At 53.2% G+C, this 15944-nt stretch overlaps 7 protein-coding genes across 7 annotated transcripts; 4 read left to right on the top strand and 3 right to left on the bottom strand.

Moving 5' to 3' along the window:
- Nucleotides 1-40: 40 nt before the first annotated feature.
- On the top strand, nt 41-985 carry Z520_04440 (uncharacterized protein; the record flags this gene model as incomplete). Its single annotated transcript, XM_016774947.1, has 1 exon — nt 41-985. The coding sequence occupies one exon, from the start codon at nt 41-43 to the stop codon at nt 983-985; it is 945 nt and encodes a 314-aa protein (XP_016633927.1).
- A 324-nt stretch (nt 986-1309) lies between these two features.
- On the bottom strand, nt 1310-1729 carry Z520_04439 (uncharacterized protein; the record flags this gene model as incomplete). Its single annotated transcript, XM_016774946.1, has 1 exon — nt 1310-1729. The coding sequence occupies one exon, from the start codon at nt 1727-1729 to the stop codon at nt 1310-1312; it is 420 nt and encodes a 139-aa protein (XP_016633926.1).
- Nucleotides 1730-2675: 946 nt separating this feature from the next.
- On the top strand, nt 2676-3540 carry Z520_04438 (uncharacterized protein; the record flags this gene model as incomplete). Its single annotated transcript, XM_016774945.1, has 2 exons — nt 2676-2868; nt 2930-3540. The coding sequence occupies 2 exons, from the start codon at nt 2676-2678 to the stop codon at nt 3538-3540; spliced, it is 804 nt and encodes a 267-aa protein (XP_016633925.1).
- A 116-nt stretch (nt 3541-3656) lies between these two features.
- Z520_04437 (uncharacterized protein) lies at nt 3657-5333 on the bottom strand (the record flags this gene model as incomplete). The annotated part of the gene is made up of 1 exon (XM_016774944.1): nt 3657-5333. The coding sequence occupies one exon, from the start codon at nt 5331-5333 to the stop codon at nt 3657-3659; it is 1677 nt and encodes a 558-aa protein (XP_016633924.1).
- A 3951-nt stretch (nt 5334-9284) lies between these two features.
- On the top strand, nt 9285-10115 carry Z520_04436 (uncharacterized protein; the record flags this gene model as incomplete). Its single annotated transcript, XM_016774943.1, has 1 exon — nt 9285-10115. The coding sequence occupies one exon, from the start codon at nt 9285-9287 to the stop codon at nt 10113-10115; it is 831 nt and encodes a 276-aa protein (XP_016633923.1).
- A 1398-nt stretch (nt 10116-11513) lies between these two features.
- On the top strand, nt 11514-13616 carry Z520_04435 (uncharacterized protein; the record flags this gene model as incomplete). The annotated part of the gene is made up of 3 exons (XM_016774942.1): nt 11514-12048; nt 12125-12813; nt 13083-13616. 3 exons carry the CDS (start codon nt 11514-11516, stop codon nt 13614-13616), a joined length of 1758 nt encoding a protein of 585 aa, XP_016633922.1.
- A 226-nt stretch (nt 13617-13842) lies between these two features.
- Nucleotides 13843-15015, bottom strand: Z520_04434 (uncharacterized protein; the record flags this gene model as incomplete). Its single annotated transcript, XM_016774941.1, has 3 exons — nt 13843-14376; nt 14461-14506; nt 14582-15015. 3 exons carry the CDS (start codon nt 15013-15015, stop codon nt 13843-13845), a joined length of 1014 nt encoding a protein of 337 aa, XP_016633921.1.
- Nucleotides 15016-15944: the final 929 nt, after the last annotated feature.

Raw genomic sequence — 15944 nt, 5'->3', positions numbered from 1 at the left:
CCTGCATATCCCGAAAGTGGCTTTCAGAAATACCTTCAAGATGGCCCAAAAAATCGTCACTGTCTTTGGAGCCACGGGCAATCAAGGGGGCAGCACAGCCTCCGCCATCTTCAACAACCCTAGCCTGGCTTCCAAGTACAAAGTTCGTGCTATTACTCGCGACACTTCCAAACCCGCAGCACAAGCTCTTGCCTCGAAAGGCGCTGAACTAGCCAAAGCCGACATCAACGATATCGAAAGTGTGAAAGCTGCCGTCGCCGGTTCATACGGCGTCTTTGCTGTCACAAACTATTGGGAGACGCAGAACAAAGATACCGAGATCCAACAAGGCAAGAACGTGGTCGATGCCTGCAAGGCCGCGGGTGTCAAGCACTTGGTTTGGTCAACCTTGCCACATGTGACCAAGTTGACCCACGGCGAACTCACCAAGGTCGAGCATTTTGAATCAAAGGCTGAAGTGGCAGAGTATGCCGAGCAGGTCAAAGGCGACATGATGGTTTCGTACTACATGCCGGGATACTTCATGTCCAACCTCAAAACCCAAATCAAACCAAACGAAAAGACCAGCGTGCTCACACTTAGTCTCCCATGGAATCCTCAGAATACCTGGGTGCCTTTGATCGACATTCAGAATGACACCGGCTTGTTCACGGTGGGCCTCCTCGAAGCTGGATCGGCCGCGAATGGGGTCTTCGTTCATGGTGTCGGGGAGTGGATGCACCCTCAGGAAATTGTCGACACGCTCTCGGAGCTCAAGGGCAAAGAGATCAAATTCGTTGAACAGCCTGCTACCGTCGAGGCTGTTGCGAAAATGGGAAACAAGATCGCAGAGGAGCTAGCACAAAATATGATGCTGATCCGAGATTGGAGTTACTACGGCAGAGGAACCGAGAAGACCCAGGCAGAGAGCGACAAATTCTTGGTGCCGGGCTCACAGAAGACTACCTGGAAGAAATTTGCTGAGCAGGCTCAGTGGCCTTTCTAGACGTCAGAGGCATGCTACAAGTATATCCGATCCGGATCAGGGTCAACGGCCAATTGCATGGACTATGGATATCATGGAGGGAAAAGCGGCCGTAGAGTCGATGGACTCTACAAACCCTGGAAATCATATGGCGGAATAATAATCATTCATCCTACAATTCTGACTCCTTCATGACTAGTCGTTCCTTTTATCCTTTCACATCTGCCGATGGTTTCATGCATCTGAAAACGTCGGTAAAGCCATGAAATGAATGGCCAACAACACAGTAGCATCCTGTCAATTTTCAAGACGTCGTTGCCTTTTCGATTTTGCACAGTCGAAGACTCAATCTCCATGTGATACCTGCGAGATCTGACCAATACAAGCCCAATGCTCAATCAGCTTCCCGTCGTGCACGCGCATAAAATCCATGACTCGAAACTCAACCACCTGATTCGACGCAGGCTGGCCGAACAACTCGCCAACCTGCCTTCCACGGATGACCTTGTTGGTGGCCACGACGTCGCCGGTGCAAACACAGTGCATGATGTCCACTTTGATGTCTGACAGGGCTTTGTGAAGTCCACGGATGGAGGTCCTTACGGCTTCGCGAGTAGTTACAGAAGCCCCGGGGATATGGGTGGTGTGGTCGACCCAGTCCGGATGGATGGATTCGTCAATGAGGTCGAAGTTGCCGTTCTGCTGAACTTCGGTGACCATGCGGCGCACGAGGGCGATGTTTTCCGACTCGGTTTTGGTGCTCATTGTGAATGATCCTGTCTGGGGAAAAAGGCATGGGAGAGGAGGAGTGATCAATTTTCAAGGTGTACAGGATACCTAGGTATATATAAAGTCAATGCAATAACAGTTCCTGCGAATTCAGGCGCGCCAGGCGTGCTCCTTCACCCACCTCACTATGTGTTCACAGTGCTGTCACTCGTCCATCTTGATGCAGGATGATTTTGGCTTCAGACTCTGGTTCGAGCTCTCGGTATAGTTCATTCTACCGAGTACAGTCAAGAGCCCCAGACCAGCGACCGGGAAGATTGGTGTTCAGGTAGTATTTGCACGCGGTCGAGGAAGATTGTAGGTTGCCCGTGACAGACTTAAGAGAGCAAACACGGGTGTTTTTCTGCCTAACAGGTTAACGGAGGTAGCGCCCGAGGCGTTGACGAATGGGGTCCTTCAGACATGCATTGGCGCTGCTGCCTAAGAAGACAGTCAAAAGCCGGTGCCCCCAAGACCGTTTTGGAAGGGGCCAACCTCCAGTCGACCCGTTAGTAGGCGCCTGGGGTTGGCCCTATGGATGTTGTGGTGCTACTGAGGGCCGCCTAACGGTGCTGGTTCCTTTCCAGCCTTCCCTATTTCGATAATTTATCAACACTCGTCACAAACGAGAACACCACAGAAGGCTGGTCATCTCTAGATCATCTCTTGATTGGGCCTCTACGTCTGGAGGAACTAGCCTACTCGTCCTTGTCTTGAGGCTATTGGTGCTATCCAAATCAGAAACATCTCACAGCCATCGCTTTAGCCATTGCTTTGGCCCTGACGCTTCACATCCAATTTGGCCATTACCTGCCACTCCTTGACTTGATCAAAATGGCGACGCAGTCTTGCTTGGAAGTGTCTGGGTCTCTCACCCAACTCACAGTACTTCTTGCGCATTCGCCCTCGAGCAGTATCGGCAACAGGAGCTTTGCCGTCGACGATGGACCCAAGGATTCCTACGACAATAGATGAGAAAGGAGAATCAAGCCATGTACCGTCACCAACCACGCCTCACACACCTCCTGGAGATCACAGCGTAGTGACACAACCACCGAGCAATCAGCCAGTTCGGCCTCCTCAACCTCCTCAGCACCCGATCGTGCCTACATTCTTTGGGGAGCTTGCGGGCACAGGTAAACCCACGAATACAGATTTCCCTACTCCGTTGAAGCCTTACTGACCGATTTCTCCCAGATGGCCAAGCATATAGGTCCTTGCGAAAACGCGTGACCGACGCTTACCGTTGGCACACCTTCCAGTATTGGTTCGTGGCGGTGACCTCGAACTCGCTTCTTTTTCTCCAGATCCTCATTGCGGCTTCTCTTACCGTGCTGGGCGCCTTCAACGACAGAAGGGCTCGGACTGCTACCATCTTCCTCGGCGCCACCAACACCGTGATTGCGGGTCTCATCACCTATTTCAAGAGTCGCAACCAGCCGAACCGCGCCCGACAATTCCGCAACGATCTCGCAAAGGTCGTGGACCAATTCGATGATGCAGAGGCGAACTTCCGGAATCCCGAATGCCACGACGATGTGTATACGGTCATGGAACAAATCAGACAGGCTTACAACCAAGCGCGAACCGATTCCGAAATCAATTATCCAGATCTGTGGGTCAGAGGATCGACCCCCGACAATAAGAATCCTACGCCGCGAACGTCAACGAACCCCCCGACACAAACCCCAGCTCCACCGCCGGCGGCACACGCACCACCTCCAGGAACGACGACGACCCCCCGTCCTGCCTCAGATGTTGCCTCCCGGAGACCAATATCAGATTCGTCAACGATCAGAGCTGTGTGAATTACTCTCAATATATCTTTCTGGGCTGCTTTGAAGCTAGTGGGGTGAGCGCTTGTGGAATCGACACCCTGGTTATCAAGCACAGCTTTCTCCCCAACATCGTTCAAGAAGATCCGCTAATCCCCGTTACCAATCCAATCCGCGACCCTCTCAGCTGTCGCATAAACCACAGACTGAGGATGACACGCCATCGGGACCGGGAAGACACTCGCATCGACAACCCTCAGGCCTCTAACACCTATCACGCGACAGTGGCTATCGACTGCTTTTCCCATCGCACAGCTACCCATTGGATGATCAAAACTGTATCCAAACTCGGCGATTCGCTTGTCTATCTCCTCGTCCGTGGTGGCCTTGGTGATACACGCGTAGCCCTCTGGGGCAACTTCATGAGATATGAAGGATCTCCCAGCCTCGGTTTCGAGATGGACTGATGCAGCCTTTCGAAGCGACTCTCGTGTGCCAAATCTGTCCGCATCCGTGTCGAATAAATTCGTGTCAATCACAGGCGGATCCTCGACGCTCGCTGACCGCAGAGTGATGGAACCTCTGGATGTGGACGTCAGATATGCAACCACGGTGCTAATATAGCTCCCATCGAGTGGTGCGTCAAGGCCCGTGAATCTCTTCCCCATGGCCGCGTACAGCGTGGCAATTTCCATGTGCGAAGCATCTGGTCTAAGCAGCAAATCTCGGTCTTCCTGGGTCTTGATCAAAGGTTCCAGTCTTGCCAGTTCATCCAAGGCTCCGAACTCGATAAAATCCATTGGCCAGCCGGAAAAATATGAAGGATCGACGAATAGAGGCGATCCGATGGACAAACCCTTTTCAGGGTGTTTCAATTTCCAGGTAATTCCCATGCCCAAGTGATCTGCGAGGTTTCTTCCCACCTCGCGATTCGAGGCAATGGTCTTTATGCCGTGCTTTGCCAACTCAGCAGGGTCACCGACACCGGAGAGCATGAGGATTTGAGGGGTATGATACGCGCCGGCGCAGACAACGACCTCCTTGTTCGCGACGACATGCTCGCCGCCGACCAGGTCAACGCCATTGGCAACGGGTTGGTCTTGTCCTTGGACACTCCCAAAAGTGACTCGCTGCACCGTACTCATGGTTCGAACATCCACCTTCGTCAGATCGAGTATCTTGCTCGGCAGCTGTCTGGCGCTGTTGACCCAGACCTCGACAAATTCGACCAGTCCATTCTGATCCCCCGCGTTGCCGTCAGGGATGTACTTGACCCCGGCTTCCTCCCACATCTTTTGGACGGACTCCCTGAGTGGATACTTTCTTGCCGGCCACAGCGATCGTATCGGAGTGAGCTTCAAGGGTCCATCGTATCCATGCTGGGTTTCATCCTTCTCCACCACGCCCTCTAGCACAACCATGCTCTCCACCCTTCTCATATATGGCAGTAGCGCATCATACCCCCAGCTGTCGTCGCCGACTATCTTGGCCCACAGGTCATAGTCGCTCTTCGGTCCCCTCGTCCAGGCACCTCCATTGATCGCCGCACTTCCACCCAGCGCTTTGCCGACCGGCACAGTCGCGCCTCGTCCGTTGAGGTGGCGGTTGGGCGAGATGGAGAGCTGATAGGAATGAGGCGATTCGCGGGCTATATGCAAGCCTTGGCTTGTTAGGATGTGATCCGTGGTGGAAGGGTCCGTGCCCGCTTCGAGCACGAGTATTCGTTTGTTATCTGTTGGGGGCAGTAGTTTGGAGAGCCTCGACGCCAGGACGAGTCCGGCCACGCCGCCTCCGACGATTACATAGTCGTATGAAGACGAGGCCATTTCACCGTACCTCCTAGTTTCAGGATGTTGCCGACGAGTATACACCGGTGTTGATGGAGTTCAAGATAGTGGGGACGAGGGACCGAGTATCTTTATAATCCACCCTGGGCGACGAGCGAGCTGATGTATCTCGTAAACAATCGAACCCTTTATGAATTAACGTATCGTCTTGAATCGATAGATACCGAGTAAACTACCGAATACACACACCTCCCGCGCTCGAATCAACCTGTACTGAATATCACAACCCCTGTCTATCTGTCCCTTTTGGTCTCTCTCTCCGCGCGGCGTCCGAGGTAGAATTGAAGTTATTAGTCTTTTTGGTACCTGCTTACCCCGGCCTAGGTGGTGGACAAGCAAAGGCCGGTTTTTAGGCCCCCTGGGTCGTGGCTGGTATGTATGCCCCAGGAAATCCATCTCCCACTTTACGTTGTCGGTACGACCTGTTTTTTTGCCTGGCTGGGTAGTCGGTGCGGGTCACGCGTGTCGGCCAGTGCTGACGGGGCGGAGAGTGTGTGGTACCACATCATAGTGCGCGTATGTAGCTTTGTACAGTAGTAGATAAGGTACAGCAGTAGGTTGGTGACTTAACGAGGTGGTTTAGCCGATCCGACTCTGCATGCGTTGCGGATTGGGGACCGGGTACACAGTGTATGTGTGGATGGCTGATTGCCAGTGCTGGATTGGGCATTGATATCTACTGACTCAGTCGTGGTTCAGGGTGCTGGGTTGGGCGGGAAGGATGAAAGTCTGCATTCATGCATGCATGCATGCATGCGTACTGTACCTAGTACCCCGTTAGGTGTTTAAGTAGTCCACGCACATTCCATACAGAGGTACCGAATGCTCGTGGTGACATGGCATGCAGGCGAGTGCACTGGTTTCGGCAAAAATACAAGGCTTGATTCATTTGGCATCTAATCTCGTCAGGCAAAGGGCGCAGTAAGAATGAGGAATACGACCCAACCGCCTGCATGGAATTTTTGCGTCTCACTGCATAGGTATGGACACGACGAAATTCGGGCCACCCGACCATGAACGAACTCCAGTCTTGTCCTTACTGGGTTCAACCTCTCTCGTCTCGTCGATGTGATAAGACGGTATATCAGGGCAACATCATTGTCGGGAAAGTCTTCGAACTGCACGAGGTAGTGATTTTGTGTGTGGAGTAGACGCATGACTTCCAAGGCTGTCTATTCCGAGTACAAGTCGCCCTTGCAGTACCTCGTAGAATCGAATAGTCGGCCGTCGTGATTTTCAAAAGGTCTGTCAAAAGCAATGACTGTAAACCTCACAGACTGACACGGTCTGATACATCCTCGTAAGCGTGGAGCGCGACGGCTTCATATGCCCTTGGCTGGGGACGAGACTTCCACGTGGATTCGTATTGGCCATTGGGACATCGTGCTCCCTGTATATTTGGCTCGCCTGGAGACGAGAAGACAGAACAACATATAGTTCGACTTTGTGCAAGGACGACAAATCCCGTGGAAGAGCGGTCTCCAGCTGATACAGAACGAATATTCACACTGCATACCTCAGGGTGGTATCACATCTGAACCTGATAGAACTCCACAACACCTTGCTATTCCAATGCCACGAATATCTCGCAAGCACCGGTCCATGACAGATGACGTCGCCTCCAAAGTCTCGTAAAAGCTCGTTTGGTAACAGCCTATGGTGTCAGCCGAACTGACAACATCCTTGTTTGTTCGTATTAAAATTCAGGCATCTAGTATCTGATGGTTAGTAGGTGACGAGTGAAGACAGCCGAAAAAGACATTTTGCGAGGGACCGTCGCTTACCCGCCGCCGGTGGCATTCCAAAGCAAGCATCCATCTCTTGATTTGTAGTTCATGCTAAGAGAAAGAAATGTCAGCGTCGGGTCCAATCTAGACACGCACCCTTTTGCGCAAACACCCGGCGATACGTCCACAGAAAGCGAAAAACGTAGAATCATCGGGCTCCATACCATCCATCCGTGTTATCGCCATAATTCAAGCATCCTTGGGCGTAATTGCCATAATTTAAGCACCCTTCCGCATGGTCGCCAACCACCATACACCCTGACGCGCCATTTCCAAATGTGCAACAGCCCTCCTCGACCTGTCTCTTTTGACTTGGCTCATTCAACGCGGGCGCAGCGTGCTGCTGGCCTGGCTGCGGCAGTGACGCAGCTGGCTGGGCTTCCGCTGGCTGGGCTTCAGTCTGTGGCTGAGGAGGTTCCCCTCCTTGCAATCGGTCGTTACTATGGGCCGAGGTGGAACGAGAGGACTCTTCATAGGGAGGTGGAGGTTCCATTCGCGGGAATGTGCTCGATGCACCTCTATTAGGGGGAGATGTGGCAGCTCTGAGTTTCCCCATTCTAGGAGAGACGTCGTCAGTGGGAGGAAGATACAGAAGAATTTGTATTTGTCGTCGGCTTGGAGAATGAATCGTCGTGGTCGCAAGCGCAAGAGGTCGCGAGCAATACTGAGAGTGAGCTTTATAAATACCCTGCAGTTAGCATTGTTCGAGAGCACATCCACGGCAGGAATCTCGACATATATATGCTTCGCGATGACCACGAACAGGGCATTGACGCCTCAACCGTCAAGTGATGGACGCATTGGAATGATGGCATGATTGGTTGATGCTACGAATACGATTGGCCTTTTTGGTTTCTGCCTGCGGATTGGACTTTGCGAAAGAGGAATAGAAGCTGTCTGTGGCTTGGCAAGTTGTGGCTGGAATATACCGGAATCAAGTCCATTGGCCGAGGTGAGTCGGGGAGTAATTGTGCAGCCTAGTGATAAGCAAAAGTACGAGGTACAGCGGGAACAGAGAAGAAAGGTTGGATGCCTGGATCAGATATGACGATTATGGGGAAGGTGGATGATGGTTAGATGAAGATTGGCTCCATCCCATTCTTCTGGGATAACATGGCAACAGGGTAGAAGAAAGGGATATGGATACGGAGTCCTTGGGCTCTTGTATGAGCAGGATATGAAGCACAGCCAGTTCGTGACAGACCGGCCACGGGAGGCTCGGTTAGCGAGCAAGTTGGGCCATCTATGTGACCTCACCCATGATAGGTCAGGTTTGAGGCTGAGTTGATTTTTTGCTCTGTGTGTGAGAAGAGCATCAGCATTCGCTGCTGACAGGTAGGATGATGTTATAATGCCCCCCCATTCGAGTGTCTTGCACAGCACAATCAGAGACAACAGTCAGGTGAGAGTGGATGAAAGCCAGAGCAGGGGAAAGTGGGAATATTAATCGATACAGCAATTTCCATCTCATGACTATCTCCGTAGGCATGAAATAATGAAAGAGATCAAGCGAATGTGGCGGATTGGTGCCCATTATTAGCCAGGCCTTTGTGGGCTGTTGCGTGCTATTGCACCATTGCCAATGGCGGCTTCGGGGCGGCCACCAGGGTCACTTCCCCCTTGGGCTTGGGGCCTTAGAGGCTTGGGGGGGGGGAGGGGGGCTTAGGGAGGTTGCCACCCTCTTGTGCCTCACGCCATCGCCTGGATTTTGTTGCTTGTTATTACACGCAGTTAAACTTTGGGCGCTGGTGGCTCGGCGCTGTTGCCCCTGATTTCCTGATTCTCTGATAGCCCTGATGCAATGCTCCGGACTGGGATCGAGATGAGCGCCGTTGAAACCCTCAGCTCGTGGCTCCCTCGACGCGAGATGCTATGAAAACACTGCCCTCCCCTCCCCCAACCCTGTGTCCCTTCGATAATACATCCTCTTCCGCTGGCCCAGCTGGTTAATTTGTCACTGACAATCTTCTTCTGTATCACGTTGCATCTGCGACATTCACATTCGTTTTCTTTCCTATCTCCTTTTGTTCTCTTTTTCATCCCTCCTAGTTGACCGTTGCCCCGATTTCTCGCAAACCCGCCGGCGCCGATCAGAACAACCCTGTACCTGCAGGAATTCCGGCAACTGGCCTACGTCGCAACAATGGGCCTCAACAACCACTACCGCTCTGTTTCCACCAACGACGAATCCTTCCCACTCTCCGAAAAGAGTCAATCAAGAGCAGGCTGGGGCAAGCAATCCTTCTGTCTCTCCGTCGCGACCGGCACACTTTTCATTGCCATCATCGTCGCCATCTTTTCCCTGATATCTTCTGTATTTGTCTCCCACAACCCTACCTCCACATCTGATGCCCTCTCGGCCTCAACCACCAGCGCGGCCGCAGTTGTTGCCAGCACCACCCTGGCCAGCACCTCGGTTGCTGCAACACCAACCCCCCTCGTTGATGATGACTCGATAAAATCCACCGAGGGTTCCGATGACTCGACCCCGCCACAAGAAGAAATCCAGAACTGCGGATATACCCCCGACGAAGCAAGAGAACGAGGCTGCATCTTTGACGTGATGATGCAACTCTGGACACCGGCAGCGTGTTTCGACGAAAGCCTTTCAAACCGCTTCCTCGAGGTTGGCAACTGGACCTGGTACGCTGACCCGTCTGCGAGCCGTATCTATACACTGGAGGAAATGAGAAAGGGCGAACACGATGCGGTCTATGTCGCTCAAGACTACCATGTGACCCACTGCATCTATGCTTGGGAGAAGCTGGTCCGATCGATGAGGAATCAACAGCCGCTCATCACCGAGTTGATTTCTTATGACCATGTCATCCACTGCAGGCACAAAACCCTTCAGAGAGCCGATGGAGGCGGTTCCATCCGCGGTGTCCGAGCACCTACTGGATATACTCAATGCGCACCATATGACACCTGGAAATTTCATCTTCCTCCGAATGAGCACTCCTCGACAGAGTGAAGAGATAAGAGATTTTGGACCGACCCTGAAATTAGCGTTTAGCAGTTGGATATCGAATAATTTGGTCAGTTCACATAGGCACATAATTCTCAATCACCAATGTTTGGAAATGGACATTCCTAGTCGGGCTAGAAGACAAGGCTCCACGCAAAGCCCTGAGGGTGGTTCTCAGCCTTGAATGCCATCCCAATGCCATCAAAACTTCGCAAAGTCACGGACGGGAATCGTGCTGCCATCGAAGCCTGCAAAGGAAGACATTTGCGTACAGGCTCCGATCAAGTCAGGGTGATTCTTCAGATCTTGATCCTCGGGGTTGCGCCGCCCAAACGATCAACTACGCGCGCACAGAGAGAGGTCAATGAAGTGTTGAGACATGGCGGCTACTTGACTAGTTGGGAACATACCACTCGGAACTATGGCTTTTTAAAGACTCATCAATCAAAGCACGATGATACAAGTGACTTATCCATCCCACCAAACCCCATACCTGATATTATTCTTTGAGCAGCCTCTTGGATACGGCGCATTCTTCCAGACGAAATTATCTCAATTCCTCTGAGGTCACCTCCATCTATCATTCCACTGGGGCTTGACGGACAAAGCACCCAGTTGGTAGTATCGCCTTATTTTCCCTTTGGTTATCTTAGCTCTTTCGGCAGCCCAGTCACGCATTTACTATCACCACGTATTCTCCCTAAGCGACACCATAAGGCGCGTGGGCATAGGCTCAATGTATGGATAAAAATGAATTCGATCCTCTGAAAACGCCTTCCATTTGAGGCCGACGTGTGTGATCGGCACGACTTTTATCTGTTGACCAATCCTGCAGGCCACTATTGTTGTATTAATCCTAGAGCATCCCCCAAAATAGGTTAGAGCCTTGGCATTCACATATATTAAGAGGCCTCTTCCGTACCTGTACCTAGCTACCTTACCTAGGTAGCGAGGTAGGTAGGTAGGTATGGGGGCACACCCCAATGATCCCTACGCCTTTAGCGTTTCGTAGCCCACCGTACCACTGTTCTAGGGCGGAACTTTTATCTTGGCTAGGTAAATATCGACGGTGGAAATCTGTTGGTGGCCCCGCGCAAGGGTCTCCTTTGTGGCTTGCGTCGAGACCAGCTTTGGGCCCAGCTGAGACCGGCCTTGACAGGGGCGAGTTTGACTTTGCGCGACACCGTCGCCCAGCTGTGCGACTCAGCTGCGAGGAGTCTTAAAAATGGACGATCTGGTTGTCACCTCTGTGATCGCGATGGACGTTCCCTGCAGTGATGGCCTGCCGCTGATGGATCGCGCACCGACAACACGCCCTCTCGCGGATGAGAGTTTCTGTTAACTGCGGCATTCTGGTCGTTGTCCCCCAGCTCTAATCATAGCAGCTAGACATTGAGAGAGAGGATGAGTGAGTCGACGGAGCCCGTCCATGACGGCGTGGAGGAGTTCGTGGTGGATCCCATCCGCGTGTCTCTCCTCGCGACCATCGACGACGAGAACACGGCCTACAAGGACCCCAACAAGACGGACCGATCCTCGCTCTTCGAAGCCAAGACCATCGACATATGGGAAACGGCCGGCCGGGGCGCGCAGATTGTGGATCGAAGTTACCCGGCGTCGCGGAGACTTCCCCCGGACCTGTTTGAGGCGTATCACCCCGCGATACCACCACGCGGGAGCCGTCTGGCTCTTCGACTCTTGTGCACGCGGCCGGCGCTGGGGGCCAACCAGACGGCCAAGCACGACGACATGAACCCACCAGGGGATCGACAGATCAACTATCTCCCGTTTCTGGCCGAGGACGTGCAGGAACTGGTCCATCAGTGGGATCTCAATCGCGAATACACCTGGATGAGGCTGAACGCGCGCGAAGTGGGCAATTTCCAGCGCAAGACGGTCTGGAGTTTTGAAGTCGAGCCGCCCAGAGCGGTGCGAATGGGTATGTACCATACTCGAAGCTGAGGAATATGAGACTCGTTCCGCACACAAAGATGGCCGAACTGAACCGTCTCCAGGACTGGTGATCCATTTCCCCTTCGTCCTCCGCCCGGCCCGACGAACAAAGTACCTGACCGACACCAAGGGCGGGCGCACCGCTTCCCGGCGATCGCTCAAGTCGACGTACAACCCGCGCCGCGACGACCCTTTCCTGTGGTCCTTTGCCATGTCGCATTCGCTACGCGACGGCAAGACCCGCTGCCTGCTCGACGGTCTCACAGACTGGGCGGTCGGGGACGTCTCACGCAGGCTCCTGCGGGCTTCTCAGCAGTGGTACGTGCATCCCTTGCACGTGCCCGTGATTTTGTTGAACATCTTCTTTGACCATGCGGCCTGGGAGGTCAACCGGTTGTGCGTCGAGGTCGGGCACTTTGAGTTCTTGTCGCGCGACGCCCAGATCGGCTCGCTCGAGCAGTTTGACACCATCACCACGCAGCTGCAGTACCTGCGCCGATCCCTGGAGTTTTTGCAATCTCTCGCCAAGTTTTTGCTCGAGACCATGGATTTTCTCGAACAAAAGATCTTTTTGAGGGAGTGGGACAATCGCGCGGGAAGGGATGATGGCACGGTCACGTCGTACAGGTTATATGTGCACCAGACGAACCCGCACATGGAGGAGAAGCTGATGAACATTTCGCACTTGATCGACAATAACCTGTCGACGTGCCAGTACTTGCAGTCGAGGACGAGCGATGCCCTGGATTTTGTAAGCTTCTTTCCCCCTTTTCTTGTTGTTCTCCTTTCCCTTCCCACTGGCCCTTGGGGGACCGACCTTTCCCACCAGTCTGATCCATTGGTTCATTTCTCCTTACTTTTTGCTTCCGGATGTCTCCCCATATGCTATGGTCTACGTGCTTCAAACACGCCGACGCCCGCCAACCCTAATAGATCCTCTCTAGTATATATCCAATTTATCTATTTATTTTTGGGCTAATCACATACATGTCCCATGGCCTTGTTGAGGAAAAAATTTAGATCAAAGGCAAAATCTCCCTCCGCGACAACGACTCGAACCGCGAAGACGCCGACTCCAACAAAACCATGTCCTTCCTCCAAATGATCTTCTTACCCGCGACCTTCGTGGCCGCGATCGTGTCGATGAACTTCTTCGACCTGACCACCTCCCCGCCCCGGGTGAGTAGTTACATCTGGATCTTCTGGGTCGTCAGTCTGGGGCTCACGGGGGTCGTGTTGGGGATTTACTTCTTTTGGAGGTGGAAGGGGAAACTCAAGGCCGAGGAGGAGAGGAGGGAGGCGTGGAGGAGGGAGAAGATGCTGGGTTGGGAGGAAGGGGGTGATGGGGGCGGGAGTGGGAGTGGGAGTGGGCCGGAGGACGGCGATGAGGAAGGCGGAAGAAGGAGGAGGGGGAGGAGGATGGGGGAGAAGCGGAGGAGTCGGCGCAGACGCAGGAGGAGAATGACCAGCGAGGACAGCGCGGAGGATGGCGATAGGGCGAATACTTCCAATGCCCAGATGAAGAAGAAGGAGAAGCCGGAGTTGGTGGAGTAGTTGGTGGGATATCACTTGATTTTCGAGTTTGATCAATGCTCACCCTTCACTCCCTATCGAGGCAGAAGACAGCTGGCCGGCAAGCTTACAAGGTCTATGTGTGTATGTATGAGGAGGCACGGGAGAGCGCAGTTCTTGATACCCTCTGTTCCATGTCCAAATGTACTGGAAAGTGGGTAGAAACAAAGCGAACCCATCGCAGTCAACTGATACCCATGTGTCTAATCTACACGCTGAATGGCTTCTGGATCTCGGCCGCGGTGCCAGAAATGCCCCTCTGCTCGTCCGGGGTGAGTTCGATGCCGAACCACGTCTTCAGGCCCTGGACTCGCTCCTTCTCCGACTTCGCATCCAGTACAACTTCCTTGGGTCCTCCATCAATCCTCCTCTCAAAGACCGTCCCCGACAGGATTACGGTCCCTCTAGCTTTCGTCCTCGTCTCCTCGTCCACGAGAATCCGTACCAGCACAAGACGGTGCGTGAACCAGCTCGCCGGGTCCTGGCTGGTGCGGTAGTTGATGATCTCAAAGTCCATGGGCAGCCACTCCAGGTCGGCAAAGCAGTAGCCGCCTTGCCATTTCTGTTCGGTTTTGTTGCGCGTCTCGAGAACCCACAGCTTTTGGGATTGATCCGTATTGGAGGCGATGGGTCGGTAGACAAGGCGGACCTGCGCACCGGGGACGGATTCGTAGGGCCCCGGGTTGTCGTAGTCTAAAGGGATCGCGTGGACAGGCGAGGTACTCCCAAAACCGACGTCGACCTGTATTGGAATGTTAGGGAAAGGGTTGTGTCATATGCGGGCGTTTAGTGTGGTCGCTGCAAAGGAGCCCAAATCGAAACATACCAGATACTTCCTATTATTAATGATCACGATGATGACTTCATGCTGCCTGTCGACGCAGTGAAATCAGTCACGATACAGGCATCCCAAGGACCAAGAGGAAAAGCTTCTTCAACAGGCATACCAGCCAGCAAAACCCTCCGGATCCACCGAATCACCACTCAAGGCGAGACTGACTCTGGCGCCTGTGACATACAGCCTGTAGCCCAAAGACCTCAGTACGGTGCTGAAGAAGGCGTTGTTCTCCATGCAGTAGCCACCCAACCCTCGTTCGACGAGCTTGTGATACAAGGCCTCATGGTCGAGTGACAGGACGCGGTGCCACGAATAATGCAGCGCGATGTTTCCCCAGGGATTGAAGGCCATCTGCCGAAGTTGCAGGGTCGACAGAGCCGCAAGGGGGTCTGCCTCGATCTCGGCCTCGAGCGTCTCGAGAGTATAGTCCTTTGAAGGTGCGATCCATTTCGAGACGTATGTGGCGAGTTGGTCGCGCGAGTAAGTTGGCCGGGACGCTGAGGGGGAGGCGGTCTCAGAGGCTGTAGTTTCGTCTTCACCCATGTCACGTATCCCTCGAGTTCACAGTTGAAAATAAAAGAAGCGAAAAGGGAAGAAGTCGAGATGACACTATCGGCGCCATGATTGACTAGAGTAAGTGGCAACGGCTGGTAGAGTGGTTCTCAAGTGTGCACGCGGAGATGGACGATTGCGATTATCATATAACTTGAGCCATTGAGTCGATTATACGGGGGTCGGGGGATACGAGGTACATTTTGTGCTGTTTAGCGGGTGAAGGAGGGGCTCGTGGGCGAGGGTCCGTATTCCGCACGTGGGAGGGACGCAGGCCACAACTTAGCTTAGCAGCTTAGGTACCTAGGTAGCGAGGGAGGGAGGTGGTTAGTAGGAGTAGCCGGTGAGGTGAGAGGAAAGGCAAAGGAAGGGGAAGGGATAAAGATGTACATTAAGTATAGCAGCAACCCACCGATGAGTGCGAGATGAAGTATTGTATGAACTGTGCAACAGTGGAACTTGCTCTTCGATCAGGAATTCCCCGTGCCAGCTTCTCTCCTCCGAGTTCTGAAGACATACGGTACACGTAGCCGTGCTGGTACAGTAAGGTGCAAGGATGCCCAGTTCGCCAGGTGGTATCGGTGCCCAAGAACGGGAGGCGGCAGATCAAGCGAACAAATCGGGGGCCTTGACTTGTTCCTTCTCAGCTCCTTCTCAGCAATTGATCCATGAATTCCTCGTGGGTTGCATCCCATCTTTCCAATGGGCAATTAGCCTGTTTCTCGCTTCCCATGAGATCAAGTTCCAGAACAACCATCACTTGGGGTGCTCGTCACCATCTGCTTGCTCAGTCATCCCTTTGATCAGGTCATGTTCTCGTAGATACGAGGTACATACAACTCGATCGAGAGCGCCTTTTCTTCCCCTCAAATTGATCGACATGCCCGTCGCTATCAGTTGCCACAACTTGAAAGCTGCAC

Source organism: Fonsecaea multimorphosa (assembly GCF_000836435.1).
Source record: "Fonsecaea multimorphosa CBS 102226 unplaced genomic scaffold supercont1.7, whole genome shotgun sequence".
Lineage (NCBI taxonomy): Eukaryota > Fungi > Ascomycota > Eurotiomycetes > Chaetothyriales > Herpotrichiellaceae > Fonsecaea > Fonsecaea multimorphosa.
Note: the sequence above shows the minus strand (reverse complement) of the source record. Positions and strands in the feature narration are given on the sequence as shown.